At 47.7% G+C, this 18077-nt stretch overlaps 1 protein-coding gene and 1 long non-coding RNA gene across 11 annotated transcripts in view; one reads left to right on the forward strand and one right to left on the reverse strand.

Annotated features, from left to right (window-relative positions):
* The window catches only part of LOC131820142 (transport and Golgi organization protein 1 homolog), a 118274-nt gene extending 104930 nt beyond the window's left edge, over nucleotides 1-13344 (reverse strand). For all 8 annotated transcript variants that reach the window (XM_059155716.1, XM_059155723.1, XM_059155722.1 and 5 more), the window contains exon 1: nucleotides 13255-13344. In XM_059155716.1, coding sequence (XP_059011699.1) covers nucleotides 13255-13340 — 86 coding nt within the window. In that variant the 5' untranslated portion in view covers nucleotides 13341-13344. The remainder of the gene's footprint in view (nucleotides 1-13254) is intronic.
* Nucleotides 13345-15109: 1765 nt separating this feature from the next.
* The window catches only part of LOC131820149 (uncharacterized), a 59464-nt gene continuing 56496 nt past the window's right edge, over nucleotides 15110-18077 (forward strand). Inside the window, exon 1 of one of the 3 annotated variants that reach the window (XR_009349482.1) lies at nucleotides 15110-15962. This is a non-coding gene — a long non-coding RNA (uncharacterized LOC131820149). The remainder of the gene's footprint in view (nucleotides 15963-18077) is intronic. The other 2 variants (XR_009349481.1, XR_009349483.1) reach the window with 2 other exon arrangements.

Consider the following 18077-nt stretch of genomic DNA (forward strand, 5'->3'; position numbering starts at 1 on the left):
ACAGCAGCTGCCATGGCAGCAGCAGTCTCACTTGCTACAACTATACCCACTGCAGAAGCTGTGAACACCCTTGCAGAAGGAATGGTGGCTGCCCTTCAAACACAGTCTCAGATCAATGCACATCTGCAAGCAGAAATCCCGATAGTCAACCAGAGAGTGGATTTGGTTCAAGAACAGGTGGACATATTGGGGGCCCTATTGGGACTGGGATGTATAGCACGCTTCCCGGCAATTTGTGTAACTCCCATAGCCTATACTAATATGAGTGACTTACAGAATGTCTCCTGACAGCTCTCCCAATACTTGCAGGGGAATTAGTCCGCAGAATTCCAAAACTACACTCAGCACCTGCTACTAGGCATAACAGGGATAAAGAACACCAGAGTTGAGCTGGCAACCCTCCCAGAGATAATCAAAACATTGCAAGATGCGTTAACATTTATGAAACAATGGGCTAGCGTAATTGGTCTGATGATAAATCTCGTAGTGGGCTTGAATCTGCTAGTAAGGAAACTGGAAATTTGGAGGTGACAGCAACATAGGCAACAGCAAGCCATGGTGCAGGACTTGTTAGCCATTGAGGCTGGAACATCCCACCAAGTGTGGCTAAGTATGCTGGATCGGTAGTCAACGACGGGTAAGATTGGTGGGGGAAATACATCAACCTAAGACAGGATGCAGATCATTGATATCTGCCGTCTGATGATGGGTAAGGATATTCCCCGCCACTGACAACCTAAGACAGGCACGATCCCTGCCATAAAAGAAAAAAGGGGAGATGTCGGAGGCAGGCCCCTGGCCAGGGCGGCCTCTGCCATTAAAAGATGGTGCCTGGCTAGTTGCCAGGTTAGGATTGCCTCATGAGACTAAGCAGAATGCCCAAAGAGGAAGTAAATAGCATTGGTTGCTAGCAAAGTTGTTCATTTAGGTGTGCAGCCTGATTTGCTCCCTCCTGTACCCGGCTCGCTGATTGGTCATGTAAGCGTATATAAGTGTGTAGACTTGCGGAAATAAAGAGAGAGAAGATACATCTGAACTGGGGCTTCTTGTCGTCCTTGCGGGTTGAGGGCGATATTTAGGGATCCACTATTACCTGAAGTTCTACTGAACTGAGTTAGTGCTGACAACTTCCTCAAGTAGCTGCTGTTTACCAAAAGAGCTTTTACTAATATTGGAATTTCTTCAGCATTGACAGAAGCACAGGAGAAACCTATGCCACATGAGGAATGCACTCCAACCTGCCATCCCAGTAATTGACAGGATACACTGACAAGTTAGCTGGCCTGGTCTCAGGATGTGGCAGGCAACTAAGGAAAGGTTGACTAGCCTGTCCATGAAGGTTCCACCTTTAATTCTCCCCAACCCCAGGAGCTAAATGGCAGAGGCTTCAGAAATAACCTACAGAAGTAACTACCCCTTGCCCCCAAAAGAAAGGAGTGTGCACGCTGCCCAAAAAGGCAAAGGTGTACCTTAAGACTGTCTAGAACAAGTTTCTCATCACTGTGTAGTTTCACATTCTGCTCTGATTTCTCAAAACACTTGCCACTGGCCACAATTATTTCACTTTTCTGTTTACTTGCTGAATTTCTCTTCTTCTCCACAGTATTCCAAACGCAATGAGAACAAGGACATTGTCTGTTTTTCCACCACTAGACACCAGAGCCCATTTGGTGGTGTGCTCCAGAAAAACCTATCAAATAAGAACAACTACCCAGGTAATTTACTGGAAGGTTACCAAGTAGACAGAACATCAAGTCAGTATCAATAAATCACTAAGCCCAATGTAATAGCAAATACAAACAAAATTATCACCATTTTGGGATAAGGGCGATCTTAGAAGCCAAAAGGTTGGGTAAATTAGATGGCTCAGAAGACATGTCGTTTTTCCATGTATTTCATGGAGAAGGTTTATAAAAGACAAACACTACAGTAAAACCCATGTGCCCTAAGGAGCAAAACCACTGTGGTGGATGACCCCAAACCACAGGAAAGAAGCCTGGCTCTACTCCAGGTTAGCTACACCCCAGCCCTGTTTTCTGGGCGTTGTTCTTTTTTTTTTTTTTTTTTTTCAATATGAAACTCATTACCTCAGGGAGATGCACGTTTGAGGCAAGATTAGAACTTTCATGTGTCGCTAAGGATGAATGTTTTCCCTGAAAACTTCTAAAGTACTTCATGTCTATCCAAGGGCTATTGGGTTGTTAGGCTACCTGAATTTGAGGAGAGAAAAGTCCAAACTTAAAACTTCAAAAAATGAGGGAGTTCCAGAAGAAAGGAAATGTTTTACAAACAAAACAGTGTACCAACTTCTCATTCAATATCCTGAGTACCAACTTTTATCCTTTTAAGACATTATTTTATGACACATCTAAAGTAAATTCCTCACTTCTCCCTGCAAAAGCTCTACAAACTTCTCAAAGAGATGGTGTGCAAATAAACACGAGTTGACCCTAGTATCCCAATAAAATCGGGCACTGAAGAATACAAAAGTTCTAAATCCATGGGAATTACCCAACACCAAATTTTACCAACTTTCGAGTGAGTGTCACATAAGCAGTAGCTGAGGGTTCAAATGTGGCACTATGATCAAAGAGGCACTAATCATCTCCTGCTGCAGCAGTAGCTTGGCCATCTTTACTTCCAAAAAAGACATGATTGGATTCAGAGAAGCAGCAAGACTGAAGCAAAGTACATCGAATCTACCACTGAGTCTAAGAAGTTACTCTGCTCAACACTCAAGAATGTCCACTTCACAAAAGGGTTAAGTAAAGTTGTTAATTTGCAGGGGTAGCTCATCCTAAAAGCCGATGGCATCATCCTTCATGACACTGGCAAACCCTACTTTATCCGTCTCCTCTTATCACAGAGGAAAGGGCAGAGTTTCCTCCCCACCCACAGCCACCTTCAATATACACCCCTTTATTTCCTATGTTGAAACGCTTAGGGTAGAGTTCTCTCAGCATGGTGAGGAGGCAACCTTCCTGGCCAGGAGCTGGTGACCCCTCCAGGCTCTTAAGTTGTATCACAGAACAAACAGGAGACAACCACAGGATAGGATGGAAATCTCCTCAAACTGGTTTGTGGTGATGCTTGCACAAGTCTTTAAAACAACTGAAATTCAATGAATCGTGCACTTACATGAGTGACTTCGACAAGATGGAAATCATACCTCCATCAAACTACACAATAATCACCAGCCAGGGGCAGACTGCGATGACACAGTTAGAAAAAGGAGTGTATCCAAGACCCACAGAGACCCTCCATCTGACTGACACACCCAATATACATCTCTGTTGCTCCCTGAACCTCCGAGGATCCTGTTCAGTATTTCCTCCTGCTTCCCTTCACATGTTCCTCTGGCGCATCTGACCTCCTTCCCATTCTGCTCCAGAGCAGACCTTATGAATTCCTTCCACCAATCCACCTGGAGTATTCAACACATAAAGTACACCTGGCAATAACAATGAAAAGTTGGCAGGGGATCTTGTAGACATCGATTCCTTTTTTCAGAAGAAATGGGAAGGAAAAGGAGGCATTCGAATTGACTCCCCTAGCCAGAGTGCTCTAATCTCCCACACAGCACCTTATTTATACCTGTCTCCGAGGCTGTAAAACTTGATTCTGCTCATCCTAGTGCCTTTCTAACCAACTCCTTCCCCACTCCTCACCAATATCTTGACCAGTACCTTTCCCCTCCTAGGAATTTCATAAATGCTCTTTGGGGAAGTTATTATTCTCCTCACCCAATTCAGTGACACCTGTTCTATCCTCAAAGGGTAAATACAGTTCTGTGTCCTACTGGACCTACCACTCATCAAACTCTGACTTCCTTCCTAGACTTGGTCGATTATGGCAATAAAGACCAAAATGATGAACAAACTCCAAAATGACCACGGGTTAGACCACTGGTGAGGCTGTTGTCATAATACGAATATGAAATACCAGCTCAGAGCAATAAAACCTAACTTCTACACCAGCCAACAGGTTAACGAATCCCTTTTAAGATTTTAAAAAATATTTTTTATTTATTTATTTGACAGAGAGAGAGATCACAAGTAGGCTGAGAGGCAGGCAGACAGAGAGGAAGGGAAGCAGGCCCCCTGCTGAGCACAGAGCCCCATATGCGACTCGATCCCAGGACCCTGAGATTGTGACCTGAGCCGAAGGCAGTGGCTTAACCCACTGAGCCACCCAGGCGCCCCCCCCTTTAAGATTTTTAAAAGTTATTCTAAAATCCCAAATTCTTACCTCATCCTCAGCATCCAAACCCAACAAGTTTTCTACTGTCATCAATACCAATATGCAAGACAGAAAGTATGAAATCTTTGCAGTACCAAAAAAGAATTACAAGAAAAAGACCCAGGAAGATCACAGAGCAGTAACTAGGATGGCAGGGAAATTAAGCAAATGTTTCTATACCTCATGACACCTGGATGAAGACCTGTTGAAAGTCCCCTTCCCCCAGGAATCCCATTTCTAGCCTAAGAAAGCCCAAATGGGCTCTGCTTTCCAATTAAAGATGGCTTCAAGAATGTTTCTCCAACACCTAAACACTGACAATAACCAAGTGGTGAAAAAATAATGAATACTGTTATGCTGAAAATAAATAAATTAATTTAAAAAAAAGATGAAACAAAAAGACCACAGAAAGTTGGTGCCACTTTTCAGAGTGTTAAGTCCTCTGATCTTGGAAATCTGAGTTCAAATCCCACTCAAGCAGAGACCTCAAAAAATTACACGAAAACCCTTAAAGAGAAGAGAGAAGTATCCTTTCCTAAAACAGTCTGACTTCAGTAATCTCCTAGATTCAATAAAAATTGGAATGTCACTCTCAACATCTGTAACTCTGGAACAAACTTCGAACATTTCTATGGCTTTTAAAATCAAAACCTCTCACGTGCTTCCAAAATTTGGTAAATCAGATTTTTTGTAAGAAACATGTAGAAACTGAAATGCATTTCATTAGAAGATAATTATTCCCTGCAATACATCAGTATAAACTTGAATTTGGTATTGGTCTTCACTGGTAAATTTCTCAAGTTCTTAGGAGTTTCCTAGCCATTTACTTGAACATCATCTAAGGGAACACTCAAAGCAGTACCACAAATAAAGAGGTTTGGCCTCTGCCGAATTCTACATGTAAAAAACAAAACAAAACAAAACAAAAAACAAACAAACAAACAAAAAAACAGGCCACATAAATTAAACACAATCACACTGCTTTAAATAACATTTCTAAACTTTCATGCCATTTGATGGAACTCCCTGTTTCGGAGAGTGAAACAAAATCTATTCATCTCCCATTAAGTGCTTTTTCTTTTCTTTTTAAAAAAGATTTATTTATCTGACAGACAGAGATCACAAGTAGGCAGAGAGGCAGGCAGAGAGAGAGGAGGAAGCTGGCTCCCTGCTGAGCAGAGAGCCCAATGCAGGGATGGATCCCAGGACCCCAGGACCATGACCCCAGCTGTGCAAGGTAGCATGGTCCAGGCCCAGATATTGCGGGGTGCCAGTGGGGGCGCCCTGTCCACTCCCCAATCCCTGTTTCAGTCCCTGGAAAGAGTGGGTGGGTGGTGGCCCAAGCCATGGTTCCAGCCCAGGATTCTTAGGAAATTGCTATGGCTCACCAGCGCCTGTGTTTTGCTGTTTCTCCCCACTTTTCCCCTGCTCCGGGTCCCCACTCGTCACTCCTCCTAAAGCCAAAAGGACCAGTGAACCTGCCACAGACGAAGGCTTTTGGGATTGGAGCATCTCCACCTTCAGAAGCTGCGCTGAAGCCTTGAAATGCAGTATCTGCAATGTGAGGGAAGCCACTTCCACCAGATACTTGAAGATCTGGGTTAGCTTTGGCAGAAGGGCTTTTGTTGCTTAAGGTGTGGGAAAGGGTGGAGCGCTATCCTTGAGGCCCTCTTTCCAACTTGTTGATGATGGCTTTTTTGCATTTGGGGGTGGTTGATGTGTGGTTTTGGTTGTGTGTATTTTGTGTGTATTTCCACGCCACAGCCTCTCCCTGTCCCTGGATCTGCATTTTAGCAGCGCAAGCCTCCCCACACCCCGGGTGGCCCTGGAGCCTAGCAGTCACTGGCCCACATCAAGCCCCCAGCTCTCCCTCCCCTTCCACCCCCTGAGCTCTGAGCAGGTACCTGGTCAGTGATATGCTGTACCCCCAACTACCCACCCCCGCCCCAAGCGGGAAGTGGAACTGCTGGGAGGAAAAACGCAGTCCCCCTCCCTTCCCCAAGCCCTTCAATGGCCCGACCTCAGCTGGACCTCAGCCCCTGGGACTCAAGCTCCCAGGCCACCTCTGCTTGCACCACTGCAGCTGCCAGTCTCCCTGCCAGTCTCCCTCCAACCTGCAACGCCTTCTCCAAGTGACTGATGAGGGGCAGGGCCAGGCGCTGCACTGAGGCGTGCAGTGGCATGGCATGGCACAGCATGGTGTGCTGTGGCATGTGCCAAGCTGTTGGTGCGCCTGCCTGGGTGGGTGTGATAGCTTGGAGCGCGCAGGACTGTTGGTGACCTGGGAGCCCGGCGAGGTGGAGCCTGGGAGCCCCACAAGCAGTGATGGGCTCTGGACCCCTCATGTCCCCCTTACGGGGCTGCATTTTCAGTGCCTGAATTTTGTGATCATGGGTCTTTTAAGTATGAGTTTGCCTGAGTATGTATGACTTTTGTGATTATATCAAATTTATTCCTAAATCATTTAAGGTTTGATGTTTTTTGTAACTGGGATTGTTCTTAATCTCTTAATCTCATTTGTGCGCTGCTCAATTTGGGTGAATAAGACTACAACTTGTCTTGAGTACTCATCCTGCATCGTGGAACTATGCTGGACATACTGAGGTCTAATGGCAATTTTGCGGATTAATTTTGTTCTACAGAGGAATTCTATAGAAGAATTTTTTTCTATAGTATCTTCTGAAAAAAAAAAAGACATTTTCACTTCTTCCACTCTTATTTATACTCCTATTATTCCGTTTTCTTGCTAAATACCCAAGACAGAATTTCCAATAAAATGTTGAATAAAAATGGCAATTGCAGGCTTTTTTTCTTGTTCCTGACCTTAGGGAGGAACCATCTCGCCTTTTACCATTAAATATGTAAGTGTGGGTTTTCATATACAGCTTTTTATTATGTTAAGAAAATTCTCTTTTATTCAGTTGACAGATTATTATCACCAAATGGTGTTGACATTTAACCACTTTTTTCTTCTATATTTATGAAGGTAATCATGTGGTTCACCCTTTATTATATTAATATGGTATATTAATTATATTGATTAAATATAATTTTATTTATTTACTTATTTATTTGAGATAGAGAGAGAATGAGTGAGGGAACACAAGCAGGGGAAGTTGGAGAGGGAGAAACAGGCCCTCTGATGAGCTGGGAGCCTTATGCAGGGCTTGATCCCAAGACCCTGGGATCATGACCTGAGCTGAAGGCAGATGCCCAATGACTGAGCCACCCAGGTGTCCCTAAATATCACATTTTGAGCAAAGTTTGCATACCTGAGATAAATCCTCTTTGGCCATAGCATTTTATGTGTTGCTGAATTCAGTTTACTAGCATTAGTATTGAAGACTTTTGTGTCTCCAGTTCTAAGAGATATTGGTCTATAATTTCATTTTCTTGTGGTATCTTTACCTGGTTTTGGGATCTGGCTAATACGGACTCTCACAGAATGAATGCGAAGTGTTCTCTCCACTTCTACTTTTTGAATGATTTTTGAATCTCCCTTAAATGTTTTCACAGAATTCACCAATGTGCGATATGGTCCCAGATTTTTCTTTATGGAAAGTTTTTGGATTACCTGTTCGATTATTTTACTTGTTTAAGTTCCATTCAGATTTTCTACTTTGGGGTTAAGATTAAGGAATTTTTTTTTTTTAAGATTTATTTATTTATTTATTTGACAGAGAGAGAAATCACAAGTAGGCAGAAGTAGACAGAGAGTCAGGCAGATAGAGAGGGAGAAGCAGGCTCCCTGCCGAGCAGAGAGCCCAATGTGGGGCTCGATTCCAGGATCCTGGGATCATGACCTGAGCCGAAGGCAGAGGCTTAACCCACTGAGCCACCCAGGCGCCCCAAGATTAAGGAATTTGAGTCTTTCTAGGAACCTGCCAAATTTCTTTAGTTTTCTAATTTATTAGCATGCAATTGTTCCTCGTATTGCAATTTAATTCTTTTTATTTCTATAAGGCTAATAGGAATGCCTCTCTTTCATTCCAGATTTTTCATAATTTGGTATTTTTATCTTATTTTTGGTAAGAATAGCCAAAAAAATTGTCAATTGCTCATCTCTTTAAAGAATTACCTTTTGGGGCACCTGAGTGGCTCAGTGGGTTAAAGCCTCTGCCTTTGGCTCAGGTCATGATCTCAGGGTCCTGGGATCAAGCCCCTGATCAGACTCTCTGCTCAGCAGGGAGCCTGCTTCCCTTCCTCTCTCTCTGCCTGCCTCCTGCCTACTTGTGATCTGTCTCTGTCAAAGAAATAATAAAATAAAATCTTTTTTTAAAAAAAGAATTAGCTTGGGTGCCTGGGTGGCTCAGTGGGTTAAAGCCTCTGCCTTCAGCTCAGGTCATGATCCCAGGGTCCTGGGATCGAGCCCCGCATCGGGCTCTCCACTTCTCTGGAGCCTGCTTCCTCCTCTCTCTCTGCCTTCCTTTCTCTCTGCCTACTTGTGATCTCTGTCTGTCAAATAATAATAAAAAAAAAGAATTAGCTTTTGTATATATTAATTTTCTCTGTTGTGTCTTATTTCATTTATATCTGATCTCATCTTTCAAAATTTCTTTCCTTTTAACTCATTCTTCCTTTATCATGTTTTTATTTTTATTTCTTTATTTGAGAGACTGAAAGAGTGAGTGAGAAGGGAAGAGCAGAGGGACAAAAGCAGTCCTCACTGAGTACAGAGCCTAACACGGGGCTCGATCCCACAACCCCGAGATCATGACCTGAGCCAAAACCAAGAATTGGTCACCTAACCAACTGAGCCACCTATAAGCCCCTAATTTGTTTTACATTTTGTCATTTCTTAAGATGATCGGTTATGAAAGTAACACTTTCTTCCTTTTTAAATATATGTTTACAATCCTAAGTTTCCCTCAAAAAAAAAAAAAAACACTTAACTGTATCCCATAAGACTTTGTATTTTATATTTTCACTTTCAAGAGATGAGCAATTGACAGATTTTTGGCTTTCATTCATCTCAAGGTATTTTCTAACTTCTACCGTGATTTCTTTTTTGACTCATGTCTTATTTAGGAGTGTGTTATTTATTTTCCACATACTTGTGAATTTTCTGTTTCCTTTTGTGAACCACTTTTATTTTATTGCATGGAGTTAGAGACCATACATTGAGTGACTTTAGTTCTTCAAGATGTATACTACATTTATAGGTCTTTTGGTTTTTCAGACTGGATAAACTCAATTGATCTCTATTTATATTCCCTGATTATGTCATCTATTGCTACCACTGAGCTCATCTGGAGAATATTTTATTTCAGTTATAATGCAACTTTCATTTCATTCTGTTCTAATTTTATTTTTATTATATTCTTGATTTGGCACCATTCTTGTACTTCCTGTGTATTCTTTTTTTTTTTTTAAGAGTTTATTTATTTATTTGACAGACAGAGATTACAAGTAGGCAGAGAGGCAGGCAGAAAGAGAGAGAGGAGGAAGCAGATTCCCTGCTGAGCAGAGAGCCCAGTGGTGGGCTAGATCCCAGGACCCTGGGATCATGACCTGAGCCAAAGGCAGAGGCTTTACCCCACTAAGCCACCCAGGCACCCCAGTGTATTCTTTAAACATGGTTTTTCTTCAGTTCTTTAATATATGGATACAGAAGAATGACAGTTTTTGTCCACATCTTTATCCATTCAACCTATATCTGGAGTTCTTGGGAAATGGCTTTAATTGATTGTATTTTGTTTTTTGTTTTCCTAGTGTATAGATAGCTATAATTCCCTTTTGCTGAAGTATTGTGCAATTTCTTGAGAAAATTAAGGTTTAAATTATATAATGTGGTAACTATAGAAAGTAGATCCTCCCCCTGGGTTTTGAAAGGTAGCCTAAACATCAAGGCCAGATCTCCTGAGACTACATTTCACTCTGTTTCCCCCCTACATACACATACTTGCACACTTCATCTGACTGTATTTTAATTATTAAACTGGGTAGTGGAAAGCATATGTCTATTTACTTATTTTCTGCTGTTTAATTTTGATGTTATTTTCTAATTATACAATGATTCTCTTTTAGCTGCTACTCCATGGAGTGTGCATCAAGAATGCAACAAAATTCTATGGGCTTTCTTACCACAAATGTTGTTTTTCATTTGACAAATGAAATGTGAAATTTTCACAAATGTAGGCTTTCATTTGACTTGAGCTCCCCAATGCACTCAAATCAAGAAAGATTATTAAATACATAAAAAAATGGGGATTCAAATTGTGTCATGCTTTCTGCCTACGCATAATAGGCATGTGATGTAAAACGGATATCGAGACAAAATATTTAGCTTGGTTTTTAATCGTTGCACCTAAACACTGTCAGACTGCAGCCAAATCAATCATTATGTTCTTTTTTTTTTTTTTTTAAAGATTTTATTTATTTATTTGACAGAGAGAGATCACAAGTAGGCAGAGAGGCAGGCAGAGAGAGAGAGGAGGAAGCAGGCTCCCCACTGAGCAGAGAGCCCGATGTGGGACTCGATCCCAGGACCCTGAGATCATGACCTGAGCCGAAGGCAGTGGCTTAACCCACTGAGCCACCCAGGCGCCCAATCATTATGTTCTTATTTGTAAACTGGGAATAATATCAGCTCTACTTAATACTTTAATATTAATGCATTTTTATATCAAATGTTACATATTTCTACATAAACATTATAAAATGCATTTTATTGAGATAAAATGTGTATATTTTCTCGTGTACCTACCTAGTGACTATATAATAGATAGGGTCATAAATTACTTTCGCAAGGTTACACTCTCTTAAATTCTATATCTGAAAGTCAACCTTTTCTTTTTTTGTTTTTTTTTCCACATGAAACTATGCAAATTTATTACACAGATGTTCTTAGCTCTATTCACAATGCCACAAACTGGAAAACTACCTATATACACAAGTATATGCATACATAAGCACATATGTATATATATACATGTATACACAATGGAATAATGTTTTTTTTAAATTTATTTCTTATTTATTTTCAGCATAACAATATTCATTATTTTTGCACCACACGCAGTGCTCCATGCAATCCATGCGCTCTCTAAAACCCACCATCTGGTTCCCCCAACCTCCCACCCTCCCCGCCCCTTAAAACCCCTCAGATTGTTTTTCAAAGTCTATAGGCTCTCATGGTTCAACTCCCTTCCAATTTCCCCCAACTCCCTTCTCCTCTCTATCTCTCCATGTCCTGCATTCTATTTGTTATGCTCCACAAATAAGTGAAACCATATGATAATTGACTCTCTCTGCTTGACTTATTTCACTCAGCATAATCTCTTCCAGTCCCTTCCATGTTGCTACAAAAGTTGGGTATTCGTCCTTTCTGATGGAGGCATAATACTCCATAGTGTATATGGACCACATCTTCCTTATCCATTCGCCCGTTGAAGGGCATCTTGGTTCTTTTCACAGTTTGGGGACCGTGGCCATTGCTGCTATAAACATTGGGGTACAGATGGCCCTTCTTTTCACTCCATCTGTACCTTTAGGGTAAATACCCAGTAGTGCAATGGCCGGGTCATAGGGAAGTTCTATTTTTAATGTCTTGAGGAATCTCCACACTGTTCTCCAAAGAGGCTGCACCAACTTGCATTCCCACCAACAGTGGAAGAGGGTTCCCCTTTCTCCACATCTCCTCCAACACATGTTGTTTCCTGTCTTGCTAATTTTGGCCATTCTAACTGGTGTAAGGTGATAACTCAATGTGGTTTTAATTTGAATCTCCCTGAGGGCTAGTGATGATGAACATTTTTCATGTGTCTGATGGCCATTTATATGTCTTCATTGGACATGTGTCTGCTTTGCACCCAACACGAAATACAACCAAAACCACACATCAACCACCTGCAAATACAAAAAAAGCCATCCTCAACAAGTTGGAAAGAGGACCTCAAGGAGAGCCTTCCCCTCCCTCCCACACCTTAAGCAACAAAAGTCCACCCACCAAAGCTAACCCAGATCTTCAAGTACCTGGAGGAGGTGCCTTCCCTCACATCACAGATGTTGCCTATCAAGGCTTCAGCTCAGCTTCTGAAGGTGCAGATGCTCTAACCCCAAAAACCTTTCTCTGCAGCAGGTTCCCTGGTCTTTCTGGCCTTCTGAGGAGTGAGGAGTGGGGGAAAGGGAAGGGAAGAGACAGGGGGATCCCGTTTTAAAGGAGGAGAAACAGCAAAACACAGGCACTGGTGAGCCCTCGCAATTTCCCAGGCATCCAGTGCTTCAAACTTGGTTCAGAGACCGACCACCCACCCACCCACCCATTCCAGGGACCGAAACAGGGGCCAGGAGTGCACGGGGCGCCCCCATGCGCACCTCACAACCTCTGGGCCCAGACCATGCTGCCTCCCACAGGCAGCGGAGCTGGCAGAGGCCTGAGAGAGGCCAAGGCAGGCATAGGGAGCTGCAGACTTGTGGACTGCAGCCTGGGGCTGGGGGGGGGGTGGGGTGAGGCAGGGGAGACACTGGCCAGATCTGGAGGGAGCCTGTAGAGGCAGCCAGAGGCCTGTGGCGGGGAATGGGCCAGCTCCTTCCTTCTGCCCTCCCAGGCTGGTTCCCTCCCTTCCTCCCTACCTGGGTAAATCTCCCTTTGCCTGGAAGGAATGGCCATGGCGGTGGCAGCGGTGGAGGGCCACTGAGGAGGAGCTGCCAGGGCTGCTGCACTCAGAGCCGCCAGCCTCCAGCTGGAGCGATGGCGTCCACTGCTGCAGCAGCCTCCCCCAGCCCAGACGATCTCCATTTTAGCAACGCGGGCCTCCCTCTGCCCTGGATAGCCATGGAAACTTGTCATCGCCAGCTCCCTCTAGCCCCCAGCCCTCCCTCCCCTTCCACCCTCTCAGCTAAGAGCAGATACCTGGTCGGGCTCTCCTTATCGCACAGGGACAAGGGTGGGCTCTACCCTCGCACGCCCCCCTCCCAGAGCCCAAAGTGGCGCCACTGGAAGGAGAAATGCCATCCACGAAGTCCTCCCAAACCCGGCCCCCCTCCCTTCTCGGCGCCAGTCCTCAACCCTACCTCTGCCCTTCCTCAGTTGCTTGCCCTCGAGCTCCCGCTGCCGCCGCTTGCGCAGCCCCCGCCGCAGCCATCTGCGTTGCTGCCATCTGCGCCGCAGCCGCCGCTTGAGTCGCCAACACCGCTTGTGCAGCCGACGCAGTCTGCGCCGACGCCGCTATGTGCTCCACCGCTGCTACCGCCGCCGCCGACGCTTGAGCCTTGGACGCCCAAGCGGTCGCCGCTTGTGCAGCCCAGCTGTCTGCGCCAGTGCTGCTTGCACCGCTAACACTGTCGTCTGTGTCGACCCCCTTCCGCCGCCAACACTGCCTGCGCTGCCTCCGATGCCGCTTGTTCCGTCGAAGCCACCACCGTCTGCACCGCCGCTTGCGCCGCCGAAGCCGCTGTCTGCACCGTCGCTGCTACCGCCGCCGCTGAAGCCGCTGCCGTCTGCCCCGTCGCCATTGTGCGCCGAGGCCGCTTGCACCGTTGACGCCGTCGTCGGAGCCGTTGCTGGTTCCGCCGTTGAAATCGTCTGCGCCGCCACCGACGCCGCTAGTGCCGCCGCTGAAGCCGCCGCCACTGCCATCCCCGCCGACGCCAACGCTTATGCCGCTGCCGCCACCGCTTGAACCCCGGACGCCTTCGGAGCCGAAGCCGCTTGTGCAGCTGAAGTCATCTGCCCCTACGCCCCTTGGCGACCTCGAGGCCACTGTCTGTGGCGCCACTGCTTCCGCCGCGGAGGCCGCCTGCGCCTCTGACGCTGCCGCTTCCGCCGCCGCCGCCATCTGCGCCGCCAGCGGCGTCAGTCCCCATAGCGGCGAGGGCGCAGCCGGGGCATCGGCGGCCTAAGCGGTGTCAGAGGCGGTGCAGAGGGCGTTGGCCGGAGAAGAGGCGGCGGCGTCGCCAAACAGGCGGGGACGGCGTTGGCGTCGGGGGCGCATGCGGCCTGGGCTGTACAAGCGGCGTCGGGATTCAAGTGGCGGCGGCGGCGCAGGCGGCGCAGACGGTAGCGGCGGAGGCGGCAGAGTCGGCGGCGGAATCGGTAACAGCGGCGGTGCAGACAGCCGCGTTGGCGGCGCTAGCGTTGGCGGGGCCAACGGCGGTGCTTGGTGGCGGCGGCATTGGCGGCGGCGGCCGCGGAAGCAGCGGCGGGGCAGATGACCGCGTCGGCGGTTCAGGCGGCCTCGGGGCAGACAGCGGCGGCGGTGCACAAGGTGGCGGCTTCGGCGGCGGCGGCAGAGTCGGCGGCGGCCGCGGTAGCAGCGGCGGTGCAGACAGCGGGCTCGACGGTGCAAGCGGGGCGGTGCAGAGGGCGGTGGCTTCCGTCGTGGGCTCAAGAGGCGACGGCGGCGGCAGCATAAGCGGAGTTGGCGGCGGTAGCCTTGGTGGTGCGGACAGGGGGCTTGGCAGCGCATGTGGCGGCGGAGCAGATGGAGGTGGCTTCCGCGGCGGCGGCACAAACGGCGGTGGCGGCGGCGCAGGCGGTGTTGGCGGCGGCACAGATGACGGAGGGCAGTGCGAGCGGCATTGGCGCAGACAGCTGGGCTGCACAAGCGGTGTTGGCGACTCAAGCGGCGGCTGCGGCGCAGATGGCAGCAACGCAGATGGCGGCGGCGGCGAAGCGGCGGCGGGGCCACGCGAGCGGTGGCAGCGGCAGCGGCAGCTTGAGCGAGGGCCAGCAACTGAGGAAGGGCAGAGGTAGGGTTGAGGACTGGCGCCGAGAAGGGAGGGGGCCGGGTTTGGGAGGAATACCTGGATGGCATTTCTCCTTCCAGTGGCGCCACTTTGGGCTTTGGGGGGGTGGGGGCGGGCGTGGGTAGAGCCCACCCTTGTCCTTGCGCGATAAGGAGAGCCTGACCAGGTACCTGCTCTGAGCTGAGAGGGTGGAAGGGGAGGGAGGGCTGGGGGCGAGAGGGGGCAGGCGACGACCAGTCTCCGTGGCTACTCAGGGCCGAGGGAGGCGCGCGCTGCTACAATGGAGATCCTCGGGGCTGGGGGAGGCTGTGGTGTCAGTGGGCGCGGTCGCTCCCGCTAGGGGCTGGCGGCTCTGGTGCAGCAGCCCTGGGGCCGGCTCCTCAGCGGCCCTCCGCCGCCGCCACCGCCATGGCCATTCCTCCCAGGCAAAGGGAGATTTGCCCAGGTGAGGAGGGATGGAGGGAGGGCGCCAGCCTGGGAGGGGAGAGGGAAGGAGCCGGCCCACTCCCCGCCACTGGCCTCTCCTGCCTCTGCGTGCCCCGTCCAGATCCAGCCAGAGTCTCCTCTGCTGCCCTCGACCCCAGCCCCACGCTGCAGTCCACAAGTCAGCCTGCTCCCCGCGCCCACCACGGCCTCTCTTGGGCCGCTGGCATCTCCCAAGCCTGTTTGAGGTAGCACAGTCTGGGCCCTGAGGTTGCGGGGTGCCCTTGGGGGCGCTCGGTGCACTCCCTGGTCCCCGTTTCGGTCCCTGAAAAGAGTAGGTGGGTGGTCTCTGAGCCAAGTTTGCAGCACTGGATGCCTGGGAAATTGCGAGGGCTAACCAGTGCCTTTGTTTTGCTGTTTCTCCTCCTTTTTAACTGGATCCCTGTCTCTTCCTTCCCCTTTCCCCCACTCCTCACTCCTCATAAGGCCAGAAAGACCAGGGAACCTGCTGCAGAGAAAGGCTTTTGGGGTTAGAGCATCTGCACCTTCAGAAGCTGTGCTGAAGCCTTGATAGGCAGCCTCTGCCATGTGAGGGAAGGCACCTCCTCCAGGTACTTGAAGATCTGGGTTAGCTTTGGTGGGTGGACTTTTGTTGCTTAAGGTGTGGGAGGGAGTGGAGGGCTCTCCTTGAGGTCCTCTTTCCAACTTGTTGAGGATGGCTTTTTTTGTATTTGCAGGTGGTTGATGTGTGGTTTTGGTTGTGTGTATTTCTTGTTCGGTGCAAAGGGGTCCTATTCCCAGCATGACTTGAGGGAGGACATTTGTCCAAGTTTTTGTCTCATTTCTAACGGGCTGGATTGGTTTGACACTTGTATCCATTGGGTTATTGGTATGGATGGGCTCAAAAAGAGAGGAAGCAGGAATTTTTCTGTGGATTGGAGGAGTTTAGACATTTTCTTTTGACCATGTGTAGAGTGGTTTTAATTTGCCTGTCCTGAATTACGTTTTCTTCTCCTGAGCGATTTGGTGGTGGAGGTACAGTTATGCTGGTTGTTGTGCTTTTCCTGTCTTGAGCGGCAAATGTCTGTTCCTTTCTTGAGTTTGAAGATAAACGTTGGGGTTGGATAAAGAAAGTGTAATTTTTTGGAAAGCTGAACTGTCAGTTTGTGTTTGTTTGTTTTCTGATGATCACTGCAGTGGGGTGATGGGTGTCTTTCTAGACAGCGTTAAGGTACACATTTGTCTTTTTGGGCAGCACACAATCTCCTTTCTTTTTGGGCAAGGGGTAGTTACTTCTGTAGGTTATTACTGTAGGTTTTGCCGTTTAGCTCATTGGGTTGGGGATAATGTAAAGTTGAGACCTTTGTGTAGAGGCTAGTCTGCTTTTCCTTAGTTGCCTGCCATTTTCTGAGGCCAGGCCAGCTAACTTGTCAGTGTTTGCTGTCAGTTGCTGGGACGGGAGGTTTCAGTGATGTAGGTTCATCCTGTGCTTCAGTCAATGCTGAAGAAATTCCAAGATGAATAAAAACAATTTTGGTAGGGACGCCTGGGTGGCTCAGTGGGTTAAGCCACTGTTTTCGGCTCAGGTCATGATCCTGGGGTCCTGGGATGGAGTGCCCCATCGGGCTTCTGGCTCGGCGGGGAGCCTGCCTCTCTCTCCACCTCTGCCTGCCTCTCTGCCTGCTTGTGTGCTTTCTCTCTCTCTTTATGACCAAAAAAACCAAAGCCAAAACCAAAAACCAAACTATTTTGGTAAATGGCAGCTGGGTGAGGAAGTTGTCAACACAAACTCAGTTCGTTAGAACTTCAGGTAATAGTGGATCCCTGGATGTGTCCTTTGCAGTCTGAACTGAAACATGTTTATTCTTTGGCTCTCAGTTTCTCTTTGGCTCTGTCACCTGGGCCTTTTTGGTTGTGTTGTCTTCCTCCCCATGGGGAAGTTCTCTTCTTCTTTTTAAGGGAAGGGGTTTTTTGTTTGTTTGTTTGTTTTTAAGGCTTATTTATTATCTTAAATATTCTTTTTTCCTTGAGAGAGTCTCTGTGGGGGCAGGGGAGGGCAGAGGGACAGAGAGAGAATGTCAAGTACACTCTGCACTGAGCCAGGAGCCAGACTGAGGGCTCTATCCCAGGACCCTGAGATCATGACCTGAGCCAGAGTCAGGAGCTGGATGCTTAGCCCGTGGAGCCACCCAGGCACCCCTTTAAGTCAACTTTTTGAACCGCAGCATATATACAGAGAAGTGCACAGATCATAAGCCAAAAGCTTGAGGAACGTCCTCAAGGGGAACACACCATGTGACTTTACACCCAGGACCCCAGAGTCTGTGATAACCGTCTTGAGGGTCACTTCTGCCACGGTTCTTGACTGCCGTTGCTGGGGAGCTGTTGCGCATGTTCCTGAATTTGGTGTACGTGGAGTCATCCAGTTGGATGCACTCCTGGGCCTGCCTTACGGAGAGTCATCCGTGTTTGTGTGCGTGGTTGTGAGTTGACCAGTGCTGCTGTTTCATCCTCAGACTATTTTAGAGCTCCACTCTGCGTGTAGACCCTTAAACATTCTAGAAATAGGATAGCTCCTTGGTGCCTTTTTATTACCTGCATTAAAACAGGTAATTTTTTAATGAACAAAAGGTGTTCATTTGAACACAGGTGTCTTCTTTCAGCTGTAGTGTAAGGATCAAGCCTGGTGTGTGGAACTTTTCTACAGACCATAAACGGAGAAAGCT

Source organism: Mustela lutreola, chromosome 17 (genome assembly GCF_030435805.1).
Source record: "Mustela lutreola isolate mMusLut2 chromosome 17, mMusLut2.pri, whole genome shotgun sequence".
Lineage (NCBI taxonomy): Eukaryota > Metazoa > Chordata > Mammalia > Carnivora > Mustelidae > Mustela > Mustela lutreola.